This window comes from Lepisosteus platostomus, chromosome 4 (genome assembly GCF_059453375.1).
Source record: "Lepisosteus platostomus isolate fLepPlt1 chromosome 4, fLepPlt1.hap1, whole genome shotgun sequence".
In the NCBI taxonomy this organism is placed as follows: Eukaryota; Metazoa; Chordata; class Actinopteri; order Semionotiformes; family Lepisosteidae; genus Lepisosteus; species Lepisosteus platostomus.
This window is the reverse complement of record NC_142614.1, coordinates 10,594,908-10,617,274: the sequence shown is the minus strand read 5'-3', so window position 1 is coordinate 10,617,274 and position 22,367 is coordinate 10,594,908. Positions and strand designations below refer to the sequence as shown.

At 54.4% G+C, this 22,367-nt stretch overlaps 1 protein-coding gene across 2 annotated transcripts; it reads right to left on the bottom strand.

Annotated features, from left to right (window-relative positions):
• Window positions 1–1,118: 1,118 nt before the first annotated feature.
• On the bottom strand, window positions 1,119–21,457 carry rnf167 (ring finger protein 167). 2 transcript variants are annotated; one of them, XM_088628391.1, is made up of 11 exons: window positions 21,119–21,457; window positions 17,848–17,927; window positions 16,376–16,510; window positions 16,204–16,284; window positions 15,555–15,683; window positions 15,199–15,286; window positions 13,756–13,846; window positions 12,584–12,689; window positions 12,257–12,350; window positions 4,817–4,897; window positions 1,119–4,679 (listed from the first exon to the last, which is right to left on the bottom strand). In XM_088628391.1, the coding sequence occupies exons 3-11, from the start codon at window positions 16,472–16,474 to the stop codon at window positions 4,189–4,191; spliced, it is 1,260 nt and encodes a 419-aa protein (XP_088484517.1). In that variant the 5' UTR covers window positions 16,475–16,510; window positions 17,848–17,927; window positions 21,119–21,457; the 3' UTR covers window positions 1,119–4,188. The 2 variants fall into 2 exon arrangements, with proteins under 2 accessions (XP_088484517.1, XP_088484518.1); XM_088628392.1 differs by lacking the exon at window positions 21,119–21,457 and adding an exon at window positions 20,985–21,050.
• Window positions 21,458–22,367: the final 910 nt, after the last annotated feature.

Here is a 22,367-nt window from a genome sequence, read left to right as displayed (position 1 = left end):
ATTGAAGCGTGAGTGCAAAACCCTCCAATGGCAAAGTCAAGCCAGGGCACTGCACTTCAAGAGCAGCGGAGGAAGAGCCAGTGGACACAAGTGAAAACCACAAGGAAGTGTTTATAGAGGCCCAAGAGGCACTGCTCTGCACACAGCTGCTGCAGTGTTGCAGCAGATTTACAGAGTTGGATGAGTGGACGGTATTCTACACAGTTCTGTAAAATTCTCATGTGTACCCTTAAAAATAACACAGAATTTGTTTTCTTTTGGTGAATGATAGGGCTGGTTGTAGTAAATTCTGGAACAGAGCTCATTCTTGAAGGGCTACCCGTCGAGTGACCCTGTTCTAGAGCAGAGGTTCCTGCCCTGGTGTTACAAGAACACTTTTCACTCCAGCTGTGCTCTGCATCTCCACTGCTAATGGATGACTGTTTGCTTGTTTAGGCTTTTATTCAACTTGCTTTACCAGCCAGTCCCCAGTGTCAAAAGAACTCTGTCCAACAGCTTCAGCACACTGGGTCTGGAACAGAAATTGCCATAGCGCCCACAGATGGGAGTAGCCGTCTTCTCGGCCACACCCACAAACGGGCGTTACCCAGTCACAGACACACCCAGAAGTGGGAGTGTCTATGCAGCGGACACACCCACCCCAGGTAAGGCTCTATATCATTCACAAAACATGACAAGCGCTTCTTCTTTCTGCAGGTCCCATCGTGTACATTTCGCAACACACCTGAATGAGGGCAGTTCCAAACTTCAGAAATGAGTCAATGCAAGCTACAAATCCCATCTGACTTTTTAAGACCTGAAAACAAATTCGCCTGCGAAAGACCCAGCAGATGCAGTGTTCGTCCCGGTCCAGGGGTGGGATCGCCCGCTACAGAGTATGGTGTCCCCCGTGTCCGTTTCACTCCAACATCCAACCTCCCTTTGGCTGAGAGGACCAGTTGATCAACAAGAACAAGGTAGAAGCATCACTGGCCTGCCACTACAGCTCAACACGCACTCCGTACAGCAATGTAACATGCACACAACCTCATTTCACAAACAAACTGCACACAGGCGCGGAGGGCATTGCGACAACCACAAAATCCAGAAAAGCACAAAAGAGCAGAAGAGACCAGCAGTCACTGGAATTTAAATTTTTAATCTTTATATATGGCACAGGCTAAAAAGAAGGTACAATACAAAAATCTAAAACCTGCACACAGGCTGGGGGCCCCCAGCTCCAGGGCTCTGAGGAGCCACGGCCCCACATGGTTTCAGGGTCTCTGCACAAGCGGCAGCAGCTTCAGGTCTTCGCAGTCGAAGGGGGTGAACTGTCCCAGCTGCGGCCGAGACTGCACTGCAGACTGGCAGGACTAGGACTGAGATTCCTTTCCCTCCTCAGTGGCGTTCCATGAACCAGGAATTCTCTCGCCACTTGCCCTCTGACCCCCCCCCCGCCTCGCAGCCCCCCAAACTCCTGGCAGGAGGGCGCGAGGCCATCATCGTTCCCCTCCCTCCGGACAGGATGCCAGTCCATCACAGGGAGATGGGACAAACCAGAGATGAGACCAGTCCATCAAACCCAGGCAGCCAATGCAAACGCTGGAAGAACATGCAGTCTCCACCCAGACAGATGCTTAATGTCAGTATCAAGCCTTGGTGTCCCAAGACTACAATGCTGCTCCATCAAGCAAGTGAGGCCACTTTTTTTTTAGGGGGCGGGGCTGCTATTGAGAGTTTGTGACAGTTTCCTCCACACAGGACAGGGCTCAAAGCCACATCCCCATACAGACAGGCCAAGAGAGCCGACTCTCTTTAGTCTTGAACAGAGGAAACCACAATGGGCCTCAGTCTAAGTATCCAGACTCCTCAAAGTCAACTCAACAGGCTTAGAAGGGCAAAAGGAAGAAAGAAACAGAGGTGCATTTAAAACAGAGCTGGAGGCAGTTCTTTACACAAAGGGAGGTGTGGGTGTGGAACAAGCTGCCCCAGCCTTGTTGTTGATGACTATTCTGGGATCCTTCTAGTACCAACATAAGCTCAATGGCCCAAATGGACTACTCTCCTCTTTGACCTGTGACCTTTGGGATGTTCTGATGCTGCGGGCGCCTGCAGAGAGACCCCCACACCCTACAGAATCAGCCCCCCACCCCCAATACAGAGAAATCGCCTTCTGTGGAGGTTGGTGAGAGGGAGGTTTTTACAGGACAAACTGAAACGAGGGAAAATAAAATCTTACACCGATTAACACACGGCAACAAAGAGACGTTCAACATTGCCAAGATGAGCAGCGCACAGCGCAATACTGGTCCCCCTTCTGTCAGAACTGTTCTTCTCACTACAGCAAGGAATCGTTTCACACAACCACCTGCCCTGACGCCACCACCTCGGTGACCTGGCGCTGCAGCCCCATTTGTGGGCACACCAGAAAATAATGCTGTGTGTGCAGTACGGATCTTCATACGTCCACAGCTAGCCTCACACAGCACACTCACTCTGCTGCTGCACTGTAGTGACGACACTGCTAGGTTGTTACACTAGATCATTGCACTGATGTGCTGTTACGCTGTAGTGTACTGCACTGCTCTACCGTGACGCTGAAGATTATTTTACTGATGTGCTGTTACGCTGTAGTGTACCACAGTGCACTGCTGTTACAATGCAGTTTACTGCACCATATTACTGTTGAGTAACTTCCTACAGTGAACTTATTTTGCACAACGCTTTACTGCACCCTTCTGTTCTCTAGTGCGTCATCACTGTGTTCTCACTATAGACTCCCACAGTGGCAGAGAAGCCGGAATCTGACTTTGTTCTTGGGTCCGAGATCAGTCCTCGGGGCCCGCCTGGGAGAAAGCGAGGCCTGTGGTTGAGCTCCTTCCACACACCTGGGTGGCAGGGCCATTCGCCCTCAGCTGCTCTGTGCCTTCTGACGAGCCCGCCAGGAGAGCGAGCGCAGTCCTTCCCAACCTCATCACAGGCCTGCCGGCACCTGGCCAAAGGCACAGGAGTTGCCGATCTGAGGTCTCTGCGCCCGCTCCGGGCTGCGCAGGCAGGCGTGAGGGGCTGATCTACACTAGCTTCGTTATTTAACGAAAAGCACACGGGTGGGAGTCATGCGGTCACTGTCACGTCAACAGCTGGTGAGAACACGAACACCAGGGGAAACATGCGAACCTACAGCGGTCAGATGACAGGAATACTGGAACACTACTGGCATACTGCAATACAATCCCCATCAACTGCTGCTGATGCCCTGGCTTACTCCAGCAAACTGCGGGATGAGATCCCAGGATGAATGAGCTACAGGCTAGATGGCCACCTCTCAGGTGAACTGACGGTGACATTCTCACGAGCAGCTTCCGATCTGGGAAAGTCGCCCATTAAACCTCTCAATAAGCAAACTGGGAAGTGAGGAAAAACCGGACATTGTGCCGGGTGTGGATCCCCCCCAAAAAGTCCAGCTCCCATCCTCCAGAGCCACGCCCTGTCCACCTGGGCTTGCAGGCACCTTCAGTCAGGGGCTGAGGGAGACTACCATCAGGACCAGCTGGATCAATTAAGCAATTAATAGCGCTAGATAATCAAAAACGATCTGAAGTTCTGCAAGAACTGGGACCGCAAATCCCCACCCCGGTAGGAGCCCAGAACACACCGACGACAAAAAGCCTAACTAGACAAGAAAGTTCATCTCCATGTTCAATAAAGCCAGCGCTGACATGACGGCAGGGAAGAGGCGAAGGACCCAAAGAAGACTTTTAATGTTCATCTGTGAAATGCAGTAAGACGAATCGACCCATTACGAAAACCAAAAAACAAAACAGGATCATGACCTCATAGCCCTTGAGGACTGGATTCAGTCTTCTGGAGTAAAACGAGATACCTGGACGGTGATCAGACTCCCGCCGCACAGCAGCACGGTCCACTCCAGGTTCTACCTGGTGCAAGCGGCTCTTCTACTGAAGCAACACCAGGAGCTGGAGGTTTGAAGCACAGAGTCGATCTGCGCAGACAGCGCGTGCAGAGTTCAGAAACCGCGTTTCAATACCGCTGGCTCTTGACTGCTGCAGCTGGCAAGACCTGGAGTGGATCAGCCTGCTGTGCAAGGGGATCCGTGTTTATGGCCAGTCCTGGAGAAGCAGGGGAAGTTGGAGGAGGAAGAAGGGAAGGTGGGGAGGAGGGGTTGGAGATTCGCGATTCCGGGAGCGATCACACATCCACGGGTCCCTTCCCGGGAAGGCCGTGCTCGGAGAGGGATCTGTGGGAGCGAACGGCGGGGATGAGCCGGGCCGTGTCCCTCTCGCAGGAGCTGGCCAGGCTTGCCGACTCCTCCTCCTCAGACTCGTCGTCCCCGGAAAAGCCGACCCCCTCCGCGCGGCCGCAGGAGAAGTAGTCCTCGCGGGCCTGGAGGGGCGAGGAGCGCGCCATGGAGCCGAAGGTTGGCGCGGAGGCGGCGGGGTCTGTCGTCGCGCTGTGCGGCCCCGGGGGGCTGACGGGGGAGCCCGGGTTCGAGGGCCGGAGAAGGGGGGTCCTCTCCGTGTCGGCCTCCCCCTCTTGGGATTCACGGACCCCTCTCTCGCCTTCGGACTCGGACTCGGAGTCGGAGTAGTCTGGGCTCCTCCGGGTCACGCGCTGCTTGCAGACCGGGCAGGTCTTCTTGGTCTGGGTCAGCCAGGGGTCCACACACTTGCAGTGGTAGGCTGGAGACAGGCAGAGGGAAGAAGAGGGGCACAGGGATCAGTCTGGACTCTGGCGAGGCGACATGCCTCAGGGGGTGAAAACCGAGCCTGACCACAGCGTTTCCCCCAGGGGTCACTGTGCCAGAGAGGTACTGTACCATGGGAGCAGGGCAGGATCCTTAGCTTGTCCCCCTCCTCGTACTCGTCCAGGCAGATGGCACACACGTCGTACTCGTCCCCTGCAGAGAGAGGGAACACCACACACCCCGTCAGAGCCTGCACGCACACACCCGGTCAGAGTCTACAGCAGCGCGCACACACCCCGTCAGAGCCTGCAGCCACGTGCGTGCACACGCCCCATCAGAGTCTACAGCCGCGCGCACACGCCCCATCAGAGTCTACAGCCGCGCGCACACGCCCCATCAGAGTCTACAGCCGCGCGCACACGCCCCATCAGAGTCTACAGCCACGCGCACACGCCCCATCAGAGTCTACAGCCACGCGCATACGCCCCATCAGAGTCTACAGCCACGCGCACACGCCCCATCAGAGTCTACAGCCACGCGCACACACGTACACCGTTGGCGAGACCTGGGCCTGCACCCCTGGCCAACAGAGAGTACCCACACTGTCTCGCACCCCTGTAGACACCCAGAGACTGCACCCCTGGCCAACAGAGAGTACCCACACTATCCAACACCCCTATAGAGACCCTGGGCTTGTACCCCTGGCCAACAGAGAGTACCCACACTGTCTCGCACCCCTGTAGACACCCAGGGCCTGCACCCCTGGCCAACAGAGAGTACCCACACTATCCAACACCCCTATAGAGACCCTGGGCCTGTACCCCTGGCCAACAGAGAGTACCCACACTGTCTCGCACCCCTGTAGAGACCCTGGGCCTGCACCCCTGGCCAACAGAGAGTACCCACACTGTCTCGCACCCCGGTAGAGACCCTGGGCCTGCACCCCTGGCCAACAGAGAGTTAACGGGTGTTAATGAAACAGACTCCATGCCCAAACCCTTCGGCTGAGCTGCAGCCCGCGAGGAGCGACGGAACAGAAGCCGACAGGGCACGCACACGGTCCTCTTGTGAAAAAAGAGGGAAGATGGAACGTTGTGAACTTCCTGACTCAGTGGCGTCGCCCACGAGCAAGAGGAAGTGGTTTGAGCGAGAGCAGTGGAGTAGTGCGCCTCTCAGCCACGCGCGCTGGTTGGCAGTTTGGACGGGGTGGAGATCAGCCGAGGTCTTTGCGAAAGGGAAATGACACGGTGGGGAGACATGCCCTTAAAAGGAGAACGCCAGCGCGCGAGAGAGTGAACGAGAGATGGGGAGGAGAGAGTGATGGAGAAGAGGACACAGGGAGAGAGACGAGGAGAGGAGACAGGGAGAGAGAGAGGAAAGGCTGATGGAGAGAGGGGAGGAACAGAGGGACGGATGGAGAGAGAGAACAGGAAGAGATGGGAATAGTGGGGTGGAGAAAGATGGAGAGAGAGGGAAGAACAAACTTAATAAGAGATAGAGAGTTATGGGGGAACAGGAGGAGAGACACTGCAAGCTGTGCACAAAGCAGTCACAGGGTCACAGCTCCGACTCCTCTGCCTCAGCTGACAGAAGCCACTCCTGCGTGTGAATTGAGTGTGAACGCTCTGCGCGTTTGTAACACCTAAAACTGGACACGCCAGGTCTCATATGACACATACAAGCCCTGCTGACGCTGGGCCGTGGTTAGAGGCCACCAGGCTCGGGGGGGGGGGGGTGGGGGGGGTGCGAGGCGCTATAAAAAGTGTGTGCGGCCGATAAAAATAAGAGCCTCGCTACACTCGGCCTGCGAGCTGAGCGAAAGGACAGAAAAAAACTGAATGAAATAACCCAGCGGCCACCCTCGCCTTCGCTCTGCAGGCGACCTCAGCCCCCCCCCCCCCACTGCCCGCCCCAGCATGCTCCCTGCTCGGACCGAGAGGGACCCGAGCCCAGACCAGAGGCGCCAATCAGCACCGCCACCCCGACCCAGAACCCACAGCCCGTCTCTGATCCCATGGGTGACGGGCACAGCGCCGGGAGGGGGGGACGGGGCTGTGCCTTCAGGAGGGTGAACCGCGGACCAGAGTGCTGCTGGGAAAAGGAAGTTCAGGTGCCATTAGGGCGGAAAACAGGAAGTGCTTCTTCACAGTGAAAAGTTCCCGTTGTTTAAATCAAAAGGGCAAACTGCGGCTTGCCGGCTCGCTAATGCGCCTCTGTAGCCCCCGACCAAGGCTGAAGCGCCCAACAAGCGCAGCTCGCCCTCAGTCTCCGGGCTCCTGGCAGGCGTAGACACACCTCTGCCGCCAGTTGTATCTGGATCAACGGCTTTCACTGCATGCACACATCATCATCCATCGCGAGGAGCTCAGTAACAAACTGCTACCGGGTTTAATTAATAGGTTTAACAGATGCAGCTGTGCAAAGCCACTTCCACCTGCGCCTGTTCCCACAGCTTTTTTTACTGGAGCAATCCTCGCTCAAGGACACAACAGCTGTGCCCCACCTGGGATTTGAACCTGCACCCCCCCCCCCCACCCAGTTATGAGTTTAGAGGCCCTCACCAGTACTACACACTGTGGCCTACTTAAACTGAAGGCTAGAGCATAAAAGTGCTGATGGGCTTACAATCATTTCCAGAGAAGGACGATGATGTGCAACTGTGTGCTCGCGCCTACGAACAGGAGTGGGAGTTTCAGCGCCACCCAACAGACCAAAGATCAGCCTTACTCAGGAGTTTTACTCTCCTAACAAGGTAAAGGCAGAGTGAGAGTGGAGGGAGGGGTCAGCAGACAGGGGGTGAATGGCTGTGCACTGGGACTTCCTGTCTCCGACAGTCATGCAATGAGTCAGTGTAACCTCGCAGCGCTTTCAAGACAACACGCACACTGACACACGCGCCCGCACACACGCACGCTCAAATGCTGAGGCAGGCGAAGACTGGCACACGCGCTGACAAACACGCGCAAAGGAAAGGTCACAAACGAGATAACCCCGTTAATCCCGTCAAGCACGACTGGGGGCTCATTCGCTTATCGATCCCCAAGGTGCCATCATCTCAGCGTTTTCAAGGATCCCAGGAATCTGCTCCTGCACCGCGGATGGGCAGCTCCAGCCCCACTGACCTGCAGAGAGAAGCTTCCTAATTTCACTCCAGGTTGCACTTCCTCATGATTGCCCCTGCGCCCCCAGTCCTGCCTTCGCCGCAGTCTCCCGCGCCCTCTTCCTCAGCCACCGCGTCGCACCTCTGAGAGCGGGGACCAGCACTGAAGAGACTCCGCGCGGGCCCGGCCTCCGGAGCCCAGAGCGCTGCCGCTCCCCTCTGCCTGAGGCGGAGCGCTCATCAGGACCGACCCGGTCCAGATCCGCGGTGTTACTGTGGCAACCCATCCATCTGATCCAGAACCGCTGTGTTACTGTGGCAACCCATCCATACCGTCCAGATCCAAGGTGTTACTGTGGCAACCCATCCATCTGATCCAGAACCGCGGTGTTACTGTGGCAACCCATCCGTCCGGTCCAGAACTGTACTAGTCTTGTCAGAACAGGACTGGTCTTTAATCTGGGAAGGTACTGTATCTGGTCACTTTTCTCTGGCCTGATTCCAGAGCAGCAAGGTCTTTTCTATAAGATGGAAGCCAAAATCCTACACAATATTCTCAATGAGGCCTTAAGAGTACATGGCAGACTTTTAACACAACATCCCTGGATTTCACTCTAGCTTCCCGGTGTTGGCAAGAAGACGTTAATGACACGTCAACACAAACACCTCAGTGTTTCACAAGCAGCCTCTTCTATCCCAGCCTTGCAGTTCGGGGTGGCGCTGCCCGTGTGAAAATCCCTGCTCGTGCTCCAGCATGCACAGCTCTGCCGTGTGCCAGGCGTTTGCCCAGCCCTCACGCGTTCCAGCGCACAAAGCCCCCGCCGCCTGAGGAAGCCTAGTCCTGGGTCAGCCGGGGGTCGGGCCTGTTGACGGGGGGTCAAAGTGCAACAGCGGGCCTGGCCAATCAGAGCCCTCTCCCGCTTTCAGCGGGAACCAGCTCGCGCCTCGCCCGCGGCATGCAGCTCTCGACCGCGGTGAAACCAGTGCATGCTAAGGACTCGTCAAGGAGACCAGCGGGTTATTAGCAGCCACATTCCGAAAGCAAACGTTTTGCCGCGCTGGAGACGGTCCAAAGACGAGCAAGGATGAAACATTCCTGGGCTTGAAGGAATGTCTTCACATTGACAAGTTTAATCAACTGAATCCTTTTTCCCCCCCCGTCTTGATACAGGTATTCTAAACCCTCAAAGGCATCAACAAAGTTAACCCATTGTTCTGCAAGCAGGGAACGTGGTTCAGTCCCTTTCAGAGCATTTGGAATGAATGGCCTGAAGACACTTCTGCTCTGGATGACCTCAGCTGCCCAGTTCTGTTTCTCTCTCGATGCACCTGCTTGATTGACCACTAGCTGAAGTGCTCCTGGTCTCTGGAAACAAGTGATCTAAGGGATGTTAACTGGGCTTTCCGGGACCAGGGCAGGACTCACCCAATAACCAAATGAGTTCAAGCTCTATGGAAGTTTTTATTTTTTTTTATCCAGTTTACTGGAGTGACCTGAGTGACGTACCCTGGGTCAAGGGGACGTCGGCTGTGCTGTACACCTTGGATTTGAACCTGTAACCACTGCAGGGGTAAGTCCAGAGCCCTGGCTATTACTGACGGATATCAAAACTGCTCCATGCTCGTCCGCTTGTTTGCGCTTAGAAAGCGCGGATCCTGCATTTCCCTGCATAGCATTCTTTCTGCTGTCGAGGAAAGGAAGAGACGATTCCCGGACTGGCACAGGAAAAGCAGCAAACTGGAAAAACCAGTCTGACGCTGGCTGATCACGAGACAATGAAGGTGAAGTGGGGGGGTCAGCTGGAGCACGAGGGCTGTGCCACCCTATGGGTACAGATCACCCGCAGACATCTGCGCGTGTCACCTGTGCTGTGCATCATGGAATGGGGAAACAGTTATACTTCCACACTGCTCAGCAGGTCCAAGTCCAGAGCAGCACAGGGCGGAACCCAGGAGTGAGCAGAGCAGCACAGAGCCCAGGAGTGAGCAGAGCAGCACAGCGCAGAGCCCTGTGAGCAGGGCAGCGCACCCCAGGGCCCAGGAGTGAGCAGTGCAGTGCAGCCCAGGGCCCAGGAGTGAGCAGTGCAATGCAGTGCAGTGCAGCCCAGGGCCCAGGAGTGAGCAGTGCAGAGCCAAGCCTATGCAAGTGCTGTACAGTGCAGTGTCTAGGTCTGTAAATGTAAGTGCCTGCAGTAGACACAGGACAGACGTCTCCTTCCGAGTCAAAGGGAGGAGTCTCGCTGTCAAGCAGTCAGCTTGAGACAGAGGAAGAGGAAACCTCAGCCGAGCCTGAAGCACAAACACCTCACTGCTTCACTTGCAGTGCAGAAACCACACACACACACTGGGGGTGGGGGGACTGAGCAACACGCGGGCCCTGAGAGGCCCTCCAGTGGGGTGGCTCAGCTTGCACCCCTGCAGCTCGTGAAAAGGTCCAGGAGAACAATGGTAAGTGCTGAACATCGGTGCTCTAGAGGAGATGTGGAGACAACAGGAGGGGCACCGCCTGGCCTGCTCTGCTTATCTGATGGCCGACAGAGGTTAATAGCCTGGTGCCTTCATGTCAATGACCCGAGAGGTGGGAGATAAAAACAAAAAATGGAAAAATAAACCCGCCAGAACGCGTTCAATGACTGGGGATCTAGAAGGTTTTGTCTGTGGGTTAGTCTGCCGCTGGAGCTGCAGTGCGAGTGGAAATAGGCAGGCCTGCAGCGCCCTCTGGTGGGCACACTGAACAGTACCCAGCCACAGAGCCAGCATGATGAGCCCATCCAGCCCACTGAAAGGGCGCACAGCAGAAACAAGTGTAGTGGTGAGCTTGGTACCACACAAGGGGCCTTTTCAAGCACCCCTCTCAAACAGGACCCCTTAGACTAACCACAATTGCGCGGCTATTTTTGTTTATAAGGTGCGACAAGCAAGGCTTGCATCTTAATCGAACCGGAGTGCACTGTGCTTGTTTCTGGGATCCCCCCTGTCCTGTCCTGGTCTCCCCACTGTAAAGCCCTGTACCCCATTACCATCAGACCCTGGACACAATACAGGAGAGAGAGAGAAATACACTCAGCTAAACTACTCCATGGAACATTTCGGCTGTGGAGCCTTCTCCTCTCAACATGAACGGACCTTAACCTGTACTGTTGCAGCCTACACATGCTGAAACACCTCCGAAATACTCTGTTGCATACCCACCGGGTTTGGAGCTGCTGACGAGGTTGCAGCTACACCACACTGGTGGTGGAGGGGAGTCCCCATTACCTGTAAAGCGCTTTGAGTGGAGTGTCTAGAAAAGCGCTATATAAGTGTAAGCAATTATTATAATTATTACAATCCCACAGAAAAACCCAAACAGTCACTGGTGCCATGGAAGAAACGTTCACTCGTTTGGTTCTTACTGATGCAAACACCAGTGCTTGGAGCTTGATTAGCGTCAGTGGTGCCAGTGTCTTCAGGGCCAGTGGTGCCAGTGTCTTCAGGGCCAGTGGTGCCTATAGCATCAGTGGTGTCTACAACATAGGTGTTGCCCATTTTGTCTATAGTGTCAGTAGTGCCTATGGTGTCTGCTGCGTCAGTGGTGTCTATAGCAGCAGTGTTGCCCGTGGTGGCTATAGTGCCAGTAGTGTCAGTAGTGCCTATGGTGTCTGCAGTACCAGTGGTGCCAGTGCCCGCTATAGTGTCAGTAGTGCCAGCACTTACAGGGTAGTGGTATCATAGTATCAGTGGTGCCTCAAGCATCAGTATTCCCCTTGGTATCTATAGTGTCAGTGGTGTCTATAGCAGCCATATCACCCTGGCAACTCACTGAAGCTAAGCAGGTGTGAGCCTGGTCAGTACCTGGATGGGAGACCTCCTGGGAAAAACTAAGGTTGCTGCTGGTAGAGGTGTTAGTGGGACCAGCAGGGGGTGCTCACCCTGTGGTCCATGTGGGTCCTAATGCCCCAGTATAGTGACAGGGACACTATACTGTAAACAGGCACCGTCCTTCGGATGAGACGTAAAACCGAGGTCCTGACTCTCTGTGGTCATTAAAAATCCCAGGGCGTTTCTCGAAAAGAGTAGGGGGTGTAACCCCGGCGTCCTGGCCAAATTCCCCATTGGCCCTTACCAATCATGGCCTCCTAATAATCCCCATCTATGAATTGGCTTCATTACTCTGCTCTCCTCCCCACTGATACCTGATGTGTGGTGAGCGTTCTGGCGCACTATGGCTGCCGTCGCATCATCCAGGTGGATGCTGCACATTGGTGGTGGTGGAGGGGAGTCCCCATTACCTGTAAAGCGCTTTGAGTGGAGTGTCCAGAAAAGCGCTATATAAGTGTAAGCAATTATTATTATTATTATTATAGCATCAGTGGAGCCAGCAGCCTACCGTGTCCGCTGCATCAGTGGTGCCTATAGTATCGGTGTTGCCAGTGGTGGCTATAGTGTCAGTAGTGCCTGTGGTGTCAACAGATCGCAGGGTCCACACTCACCCTTCTTGAACTTGTGCACCGGGATCTTCTTCAGCTGCTCCTTGGTCAGCCTGTTCCTCCTCATGCGCTTGCGGTACTGCACACAGCGCACAATCTGGGAGGGAGAGGGGTCTTTCAGATTACACTTTCCACAGCTCCTGCGGGAGGCCAGGAGAGACAGCCCAGCCCACGGGAGGACGGCACAGACGCAGCACGCAGCACGCAGCACGCAGCACGCAGCACGCAGCACGCAGCACGCAGCACGCAGCACGCAGCACGCAGCACGCAGCACGCAGCACGCAGCACGCAGCACGCAGCACGCAGCCCTGGCGCAGACGCAAGACTCACCATGATGACAAACATGACGAGGATGATGATGCCGACCACGCCGGTGAAGGGGATCAGGTAGTAGCTGAGGGGGAAGGAGAACTCGGGCTTGAGGAGGACGTAGGTCCTGTAGAGGAAACAGGCCACAATGAACGTGCTGACCGGGGCGCGGTTCACGAACTCGGCCAGGTCGGGGTCCAGGAAGTCCAGGAACACGGCCGTCAGGATCAGCGCGTTGGCCAGGGTCTCCAGCACGGCTTCCAGCATGGTCACTGGGCCGGAGACTCCCGCCACATTGCGCCGTGGGAGTGCGTGAGAAGTGTCCCCTGTACTCGGGGAAGGCAAAAGGGCAGCTTGACGGGCCAGCAGGCTCGATGCCAGACCTGTCGCAGAAGGAGAAAGAGAGGCAACAGCACCACCCTGCTTCTGCACTGTCAAAACACACACTGCAACTTCCAGTTGGCAGGATGTTGCCGTGAGACGCATTTAGATGTTTTTTGAGTGGTCTCCATGGCAATGCCTATCAACATGCTAACTGATGTATGCTGATGGGGATGGTGGGGGGGGCAGTGACATCACAAGAAGATTTCCAATTATGTCACCCGATTGGTATCCATGGTAACATTACATCATTTGTGGCAACCAAAGAGATTGCTTTGATGCTACGTGATGGTTCACTCTTTTTTAAAATTTAGAATAGGCAGTAATTTATCAGTGTAATTTGGAATTGTCAGCTGTCAGATCACTCAACCTGGGACTCTGCACAGAGCCCGACAGGAGAGTGAGGACTGTGCACACCCTCCTCTGACACCCCCTGTCAGATCACTCACCCTGGGACTTTACATAGAGCCTGACAGGAGAGTGAGGACTGTGCACACCCTCCTCTGACACCCCCTGTCAGATCACTCAACCTGGGACTCTGCACAGAGCCTGACAGGAGAGTGAGGACTGTGCACACCCTCCTCTGACACCCCCTGTCAGATCACTCACCCTGGGACTCTGCACAGAGCCTGACAGGAGAGTGAGGACTGTGCACACCCTCCTCTGACACCCCCTGTCAGATCACTCACCCTGGGACTCTGCACAGAGCCTGACAGGAGAGTGAGGAGAGTTCGCACACCCTGACAGGAGGGTGTCAGAGGAGGTCATTCACCCTGGGACGTGCAGCACTCCTGTGTCAGCGCATCACTCGCCTGTTCTCCGGGATGATGTACTTGCGCAGTCTCTGAGCCGCGGTCTCGCTGGTGAACACAGACGGGATCTCGATCTGCCTCACAATCTCCTCTGCAGGCAAGAGGCAGACAAACAGCTGTCAGAAACCAGCTCGTCCAACAGTCGCTCCCAACATCCAGGCAGAGAATGACCCAGAGGCCTGCAGTGACGCTTGACTCTGCCGCTTCAGTCCGAAGTGCCTGGCACACACACATATACTGCATACGTTACTACTCAAGCGCACCGTGTAAGCTACTGCAGTAATTGCTGGGATCCGTTAGCCTTTACCAAGAGGTATGTTAAGACAGAAGAAAGCTGTCTGTGTGGGGTGTTCTCCAACAGAAGAGCGGGAGGCTCAAGTCTTGAGTAGATTCAGTCATTACTGAGCTCAATACATAGAGCAATGGACAGTTGGGTCTGCCCCACAGAACAGAGACTGCTGAAGGTTTTCCAACTCTTTTTGAACAGCAGAGTCTCATGTAGTCCAAGACGGTCCAGTTGGTTTCAGGTTCAGGTAGGTAACATACTCCTCTTTGAAGTTGATCAGTCTTTCTGTTGATAGCTTTGTTAGGAGCAGATCGGTTACTGTTGTTTGTACAAGTCAGTCCATATTATACTTTAACAGACACTGAGGCAGCTTGGTGACAGATACAGAGCTGTAAAATCTACATATTCCAGTAATTACATACATATTAAGGAGTCACACTATTAATACACTATGTGCTGATATGCATCCTACTTTGCAGTCTTGCTTTAACTGCTGCAACAACTAATTTTCCTCTGCAAGGTGTAAAGAGAAGATGTGATCACACAGCAAAGGACAGGACAAGGACTCACAAATATCATAAAACAGAACAAACTCTCAAAGAACAGGACAAGTACTAAAGTGTGACACAGTACCTCTTGTCTCTCAGCCTGCACTGTATGCAAGAGCTGGGAAGCTCTTGCTGGGTGTGTCCCCTGTGGGACAGACCCAGCGCAGTGCTACTGTACTAACTGAGCTCAACAAAGATGGAAATCACACAAGACTGACTCCTGCTCTTCTGATGAAGAATTCCTCACAACAGGATAAAAGTATCAAAGATAAAAAGTGATATTATTCTTGTTCTAAAACCACACTGCAGGAAACTCGCTGCAGTAAGTAAGCGGGGGGGGCTTGGGCTCCTTGGAGATGAAAGAGGAGATGCGACGTGGGTTTTAACAAGCCAGCCCTCCTCCACAGCGCCACACAGGAGAGTGAGCAGCAATTGGGGGAGCGTCACATCTCTCGCTGATGTCATCGCGGGGCAAACCCAGCCCCCATGAATTCAAAAGGGGAAACAATTGTAAAAGCAGGAGAAAGAGAGATGGAAAAACTGGGAAACAGATACTGATGGAGAAAGAAGAGAGAGACAGAAGGGAGAGAATGAAAACAGAGTTACTACCGTCACTGTAGTCCATGTTCAGCAGTATGTTTGAGTTCACATTGTGAACAATAGCAGCACTGTAACCTGCTTGTTGTGCATGTAGAACCTGGAAAGAGAGAGAGGTTAATACAGACACACTGAACACTACAGTACATTAACACTGCACTGAGAGAGAGGGGTTAAGACAGACACACTGGACACAACAGTACATTAACACTGCACTGAGAGAGAGAGGAGTTAATACAGACACACTGGACACTACAGTCCATTAACACTGCACTGAGAGAGAGAGGTGTTAATACAGACACACTGGACACTACAGTACATTAACACTACGCTGAGCGAGAGAGTGATTCTGTGGAAGTGACCTCTACCTTGATGTCGAAATTGCAGTCCAGACGCCGGATCAGGACGATATATTTAGAGAGATTCCCGCTGGAGTGGGTGGGCGGCGGCGCAATCGGCATGCAGGCGTTGACAGGGTGGGCATCCACGAGAACACCCTGGGCCACAAACAGCGTGTCAGTACAATTCCCACAGGATCCGCAGGGTCATTACTGCACACAGCTCTGCGCCCCTCCACATCAGACCAGGGGAGGAAAGAGAAACTCTGCCCCAGACTGTACAGCCCAGAGTGGGGTTAATACCCCTCCTGTTACACACCATATCCTGGGGTCCTTCCCGATTAAGCAGTCAGCACTTCAGTTAAATGCCTCAGCTGTAGGATGGGATCCCCTATATAGCACTGCTCCCCCAGGTCACCATAATGAGGACCTGGCCTGGACATTCTGGCTATGGGAAGAGTGCCCCCTACTGGTCTACATACACCATTTAAAGCAAAAGCCTGCGCTTCCTTGGCGCAGCCCTGCATAGCTCTGCAGTCCTGCCGAGAACAGGCTGCTGGTTTGTCCCCGACTCCTCTTGGGAGGATGGAGGCCAGATGATCAGGCCAGAGCGTCCGAGCGGTCACCTCTTTACCCCCCCAGACCAGAGTGACCAAACGGTCATCTCCCCCCTCCTCACCGCCAGTCCGTCCTTGGGCAGCTGGTTCCCGAACAGAGCAGGGAGGTCATCGAAGCCCATGGTGGACCTGTTGTTGTAGTACTGCAGAGAGGAGAGAAAGAGAGAATGAGAGAGGGCATGAGGCCGCGAGGGCGAGGAGGAGGAGGAGGAGGAAGAGCGGGGGCACACTCACGGCGTAGATATAGGCGTTGGTGTTGGGGGGCAGAGTCAGGGCGCTGAGCGAGAGCACGAGGCTGCACAGCCTGGCCGCTTCCCAGGACGCCATCGTCATGGCAACGCTCACCAGGTACGGCAACAGCAACTCCCCCTGCGTGCAACACAGCGCCCACACAATAAGCACCCCCCGTCTTCACCCCACTGACCCCCTCTATCCCCACACACACCCCCCCGTCTTCACCCCACTGACCCCCTCTATCCCCACACCCCCCCCCCCCGTCTTCACCCCACTGACCCCCTCTATCCCCACACACCCCCGTCTTCACCCCACTGACCCCCTCTATCCCCACACACCCCCCCTCCCGTCTTCACCCCACTGACCCCCTCTATCCCCACACACACCCCCCCCGTCTTCACCCCACTGACCCCCTCTATCCCCACACACACCCCCCCCGTCTTCACCCCACTGACCCCCTCTATCCCCACACCCCCCCCCTCCCGTCTTCACCCCACTGACCCCCTCTATCCCCACACACACACCCCCCGTCTTCACCCCACTGACCCCCTCTATCCCCACACACCCCCCCCCCCGTCTTCACCCCACTGACCCCCTCTATCCCCACACACACCCCCCCCCGTCTTCACCCCACTGACCCCCTCTATCCCCACACACACACACCCCCCCGTCTTCACCCCACTGACCCCCTCTATCCCCACACCCCCCCCCCCCCGTCTTCACCCCACTGACCCCCTCTATCCCCACACACCCCCCCCCCCGTCTTCACCCCACTGACCCCCTCTATCCCCACACACACACACCCCCCCGTCTTCACCCCAGTGACCCCCTCTATCCCCACACACACCCCCCCGTCTTCACCCCACTGACCCCCTCTATCCCCACACCCCCCCCCCCCGTCTTCACCCCACTGACCCCCTCTATCCCCACACACCCCCCCCCCGTCTTCACCCCACTGACCCCCTCTATCCCCACACACCCCCCCCCGTCTTCACCCCACTGACCCCCTCTATCCCCACACACCCCCGTCTTCACCCCACTGACCCCCTCTATCCCCACACACCCCCATCTTCACCCCACTGACCCCCTCTATCCCCACACACACACCCCCCCCGTCTTCACCCCACTGACCCCCTCTATCCCCACACACCCCCGTCTTCACCCCACTGACCCCCTCTATCCCCACACACCCCCGTCTTCACCCCACTGACCCCCTCTATCCCCACACACACCCCCCGTCTTCACCCCACTGACCCCTTCTATCCCCACACCCCCCTCACCCAATCCCCCTAGCTCTGACCCCACAGCCCCACCTGACCTGAACTCTTGACTGTAACTGGCTGTTCACTACACTTACAGGAGGGATGGATGACAAGCAGTTAACACTGCAGCAGATGGGCAGGGCGCATCCTGCAGCCTGGGATAATGGAAGAGCACTTTCCCGGCACTGTGCATTAAACACACGTCTGTACCTTGGCTGTGGTCCGTGTGAGCTGCTCATCCGCTGACTGCCAGCTCCTCCTGACTGGTCACTCACTGCTCCAGCCTCCTCCTGACCACAGACACAGCAGCACACAAAGAGAGAGACACAACAGATTGGCTTGCGACTGGGAAAACGCTCATGTGATGGCTGGCTCTGAAATAAACAATGACAGACACTGAACCCTGAACTGAAATAACACTCGGCCTTTAGCCCTTCTTAAGCTTTTTTTTAGCCCTGAAGTGGCTGGGGGTTTTCAGCTACTTATGTAAAAGCTGAACTAAAGAAAACAACTAAAACTCAGAATCAGAAGAAATCCAAGGTGAGGGGTGAGGGGACAGCCACCTCTAATCAAAGCATGGCATGCCCAGGTGTGGGGTCAGAGGTCCTTCTCCTGCAGGCAGAGCATGGCGTGCCCAGGTGTAGGGTCAGAGGTCCTTCTCCTGCAGTCAGAGCATGGCGTGCCCAGGTGTGGGGTCAGAGGTCATTCTCCTGCAGCCAGAGCATGGCGTGCCCAGGTGTAGGGTCAGAGGTCCTTCTCCTGCAGTCAGAGCATGGTGTGCCCAGGTGTAGGGTCAGAGGTCATTCTCCTGCAGCCAGAGCATGGCGTGCCCAGGTGTAGGGTCAGAGGTCCTTCTCCTGCAGTCAGAGCATGGTGTGCCCAGGTGTGGGGTCAGAGGTCATTCTGCTCCCATCAGGCCAGCGCCGCATCTGGCTGCAGTGCAGAGTCAGAGCGTAACATGTCTGGCTGCAGCTGGCCTCGAGCCCAGAGTGCACTGAGCCCTTCCTCTTTCACAAGGTCACTTACTGGAAGCGAAAGAGTCCCAGGAATTTCACTTTGACACTTCACATGACGTTACGTACTTCATGGTGACTTTCAAAACACAGAAGCTCGCCGAGACGGAAGGAAAGGCCCACAGCAGCAGGGCCTGGGCCTGGTGCCTCGCCCTCTCCGTGCCCCGTCCCTTCAACTCTAGGGCTCCCTCGGGGGAGTCGGGGTCCCCAGAGCTCCTTCCCCTTCAGTTCTGCACCGGCTCGGACTTTGACTGGGACGCCACCGCAGCTGCCCTGATCACACCATCAGAGCTGCGCCCACTGCACGCTGTCTGAACGCCCAGTTCCTTCCCCAGTCGGACACGGGTCCTGGATCTGCCGTCATCCTTCTGGATGTTGACAAACCACCTTGCCAGTGAGGATCCGAGGAGCTTCGGAGGCATCAGGGCAGATTCCCAGGAGTGCCCAGAAGGGCGTGTAGTGCCGGCACACGGGAGCAGATCCATTCCAAGTGACAGCAGACCTCATTAATCAGAAGACACAGAATTCCAGCTTCCTGGACCTGCGGCGGATCCCAGTCCTGGTTCTGGAGGTCCACACACTGGGTTTAATCACAGCTGAGCTCTCCGTGACACAATCGACCCCTTGACTGAATAAATAAAAGTACTGATTCGAACTGTTCCTCCGTTTTCAGCTCTAAAATATATTGGAAGTCACCTATTCACCCATGAATTCTGTGAGCAACCCTTCAAAAAACTTGCACGTGTTCCCATCTACCAACTTGTCAGCACAATTAAGGTTACAATTTAGCTGGAATGAAAACCAGCAGGTGTGTGTGGGGTCCTACAGGACCATGACTGGGAGCCCATGTGTAAAAGCTGGGGTGCCGTGGGTTCACTCAGCTCTCGAGTCAATGGGTGGCTTGATGGGACAGAGGTTTCCGGTCTCTAACACACTTTCACACTGTGAAAGTACTCTGTTAATACATGTCCTGAGGCAACTACTGTATAAATACCTTTCAGACAAATCTGGCACCTAATTCTCCTGCCGGTGTCTCTTTACCACAGGAGGAAGATCAGGGTGCAGCCCTGCTAGACCTGTTTCCCCCCCCCCAACACGAAAACACACGGAAGGCCGCAGGCGAGAAGAGGCCACTTTGGCTCTGCCAGGAACCTGCTTGAACAGCCCAGCCTGTTCCAGACACCCACCACACTTGGTGTAAAGAAGCACCTCCCATTCGCCATCTGCAGAGCACTGCTGCCTGTGCTGTTACAGAAAGGAGACTGGCCAAGGGATGGCCTGCCCCATGATCAGAGCTACTGATCCCACCTGTCCACTGTGCGTCCGGGGACACTGCAGTTAACCCTTCTCCACTCAGAATCAAAGCCGAATCCCAGAATTCACTGTTAAAGTTTACTCCAGAGTTAGTGATCGCTCACAAACTCTTCACACGCAGCGTTTCTCTCAGTTCATTCACTCCTATCTAGTGCACACCACATCCAAGCATCTTCGGATTTTCTGATCACAACACTGACAACCTGATGCATCTTTGAACACAGGGCCAACACAACACATTTTGGATGTTGTTAGCTTTATCTGAGTTATACCATGATAATTATACTAACAGTAAAGACCTCACAGTGACCTGTACTATAATAATAATACTATCAGCAAAGACCCCACAGTGCCCCGGGCTGTGATATTACTAACAGTAAAGACCCCACAGTGACCTGTAATGTAATAATGTCACCAACAATAAGGACCCCACAGTGACCTGGACTGTAATAATGTCACTAACAGCAAAGACCCTACAGTGACAGAAGCCAGACTTCCAGTGATCACCGAGGACCCGGGTGGCTGTTCAGAAAACCAAACGATCAGGACTAACCGAACGGCGCTGCTCTCGTCGGACACTTTATGTTCTTCTAGAATGTGCCCTGTGTCACAGTTAGAAAAACAAACACAAGAACAGTCACCCCCTTATCAACTTCTCGCAACCGAGCTGCTAGGACAAAATGTGAACAATAAGTCACATTTTACACAAATAGCTGGCTTTACTTTATCAGCTAACATGCATTCGCACGGCTCCTACATCAAACCGCGGTGTAAACAAAGTCTCTAATCTTGTCCAGAACCGGAAAACCCACTTTTAAAAAGCCCCTAGCCTGTTTACTTTTTGATAACCCTTTTGCTCAACACGGCCAGTCGATTGCGCAGTGGTATGCATCACACATAGGCAGGCTACCCAGAGCGTTCAAAATAATGTTAAAAATTAATATTAAGTCAATGATCTAGCTAGCTAAGTTAAGAGTGTTACTTTTTTCGTTTTGCAGGGACTAAAATAAAGTACCGCACCTTCAAGACTGAAGAGTTGTTGTTTTTTTGTGTGCAACCAGAATTAAAACATTCGACAGAGCAGTCCGTGCACATCGCCACAATAATAATTGTGCTGACCATAAAAATACATTTCTTCCGGTTTCGGATCTTACCTTTCAACTACAGTCGTCGAGTCGTTTGAAGTCGACAAATCTGTTTCGGTCTCGCTTTTCCCGTATTATTTTGAAGGTTTTTGCGGGGAAAAAACTTCCAGTTGTCTGCCGTGCGTGCTTGTTTCGGAAAATAGCCTTTCCTGTGTGAAAGTACGATGTGTGTTTACGTAAGATTTCACATCCCCCCCATCTCTGTTTCGCTCGTTAGCTAGCTAGCAGGGCCGTAGCTACAGGCGACGGATCTCTGTGTCTGGATTTCCTGGCCTAATCCAAGATGGAGGCGCCCACATCCCGGGCCTCGCGTTATCTGGACGCCCGTTAACCCTTTCGGGGGAAGCCGGTGAGAATGGAGATCACTTCCGCCCCCTCACCCCGCGTGGACCCGTAGACAGATCGGTCGGCAATCACCCCCCCTCGCGCTCTCTCGCGCTGATCCAGCAGACAGAGGCTGACATTGCTCCCCGTTTCCTTTCTGATCTTGAGTGGCCGTGGGTGGGGAGTTTGCATGGTCTCCCCGTGTGGACTCCGCTCCACTGCCTTAAAAACACGCAAGTTCAGCTACCAGTGTCTGTCCTAAATTCCCCCTTTCCGTGTCTCTGTGTTGGACTCATACCCTCCAGAAAGACAGAGCAGCTATATTAAAACAGATTTAGCCTCACCGTCAAAATGGGCGAAAGTATATTATGGTACTGGGTTTCTTTTTTTCATACGGCTTTGTTTATTTACTAACGTACGGGTGGTTGTAAATCGCCTTGGTTACAGGCATTTGCCCAATATATCATCGATCAGTAGATCGCATCTGCCATCGCCTGGCTGTCGCTAACCGTGATATTCGGCGACCTACTAAGTGCGATCAATATGGTGCGTCAGACCTGGCTCATTTGTCTAAGTTACTTGCGTGCTCAGTCTCCGCGGGGGCTGCGTGTCTCAGTGAAATAATAAGCTGTTATTTCGGAGCGCCCGCCTGCCCCTCTGGCTCTGTGGACAGCTCTTCCTGCGGGGATCCCCAGACGCGTGCTGTCCACTACAGCTGTGCTGCTCTCGCACACACGGGGGCCAGATATCAGGACCAGGCGGAGGAGGGGGGGTCTTTTCACGAGCCTACGGCTCTCCTCCCTGAAGTACTGATTTATCCATACCCTGCGGAAGGCGTACAGAGACATGGCAGTAGTGATGTACGAGTGTGAAACAATCCAGGCTGGTCGAGGTGTTTTGCTCCATTACGGTATTGTTATCGATCTGAAGAGAT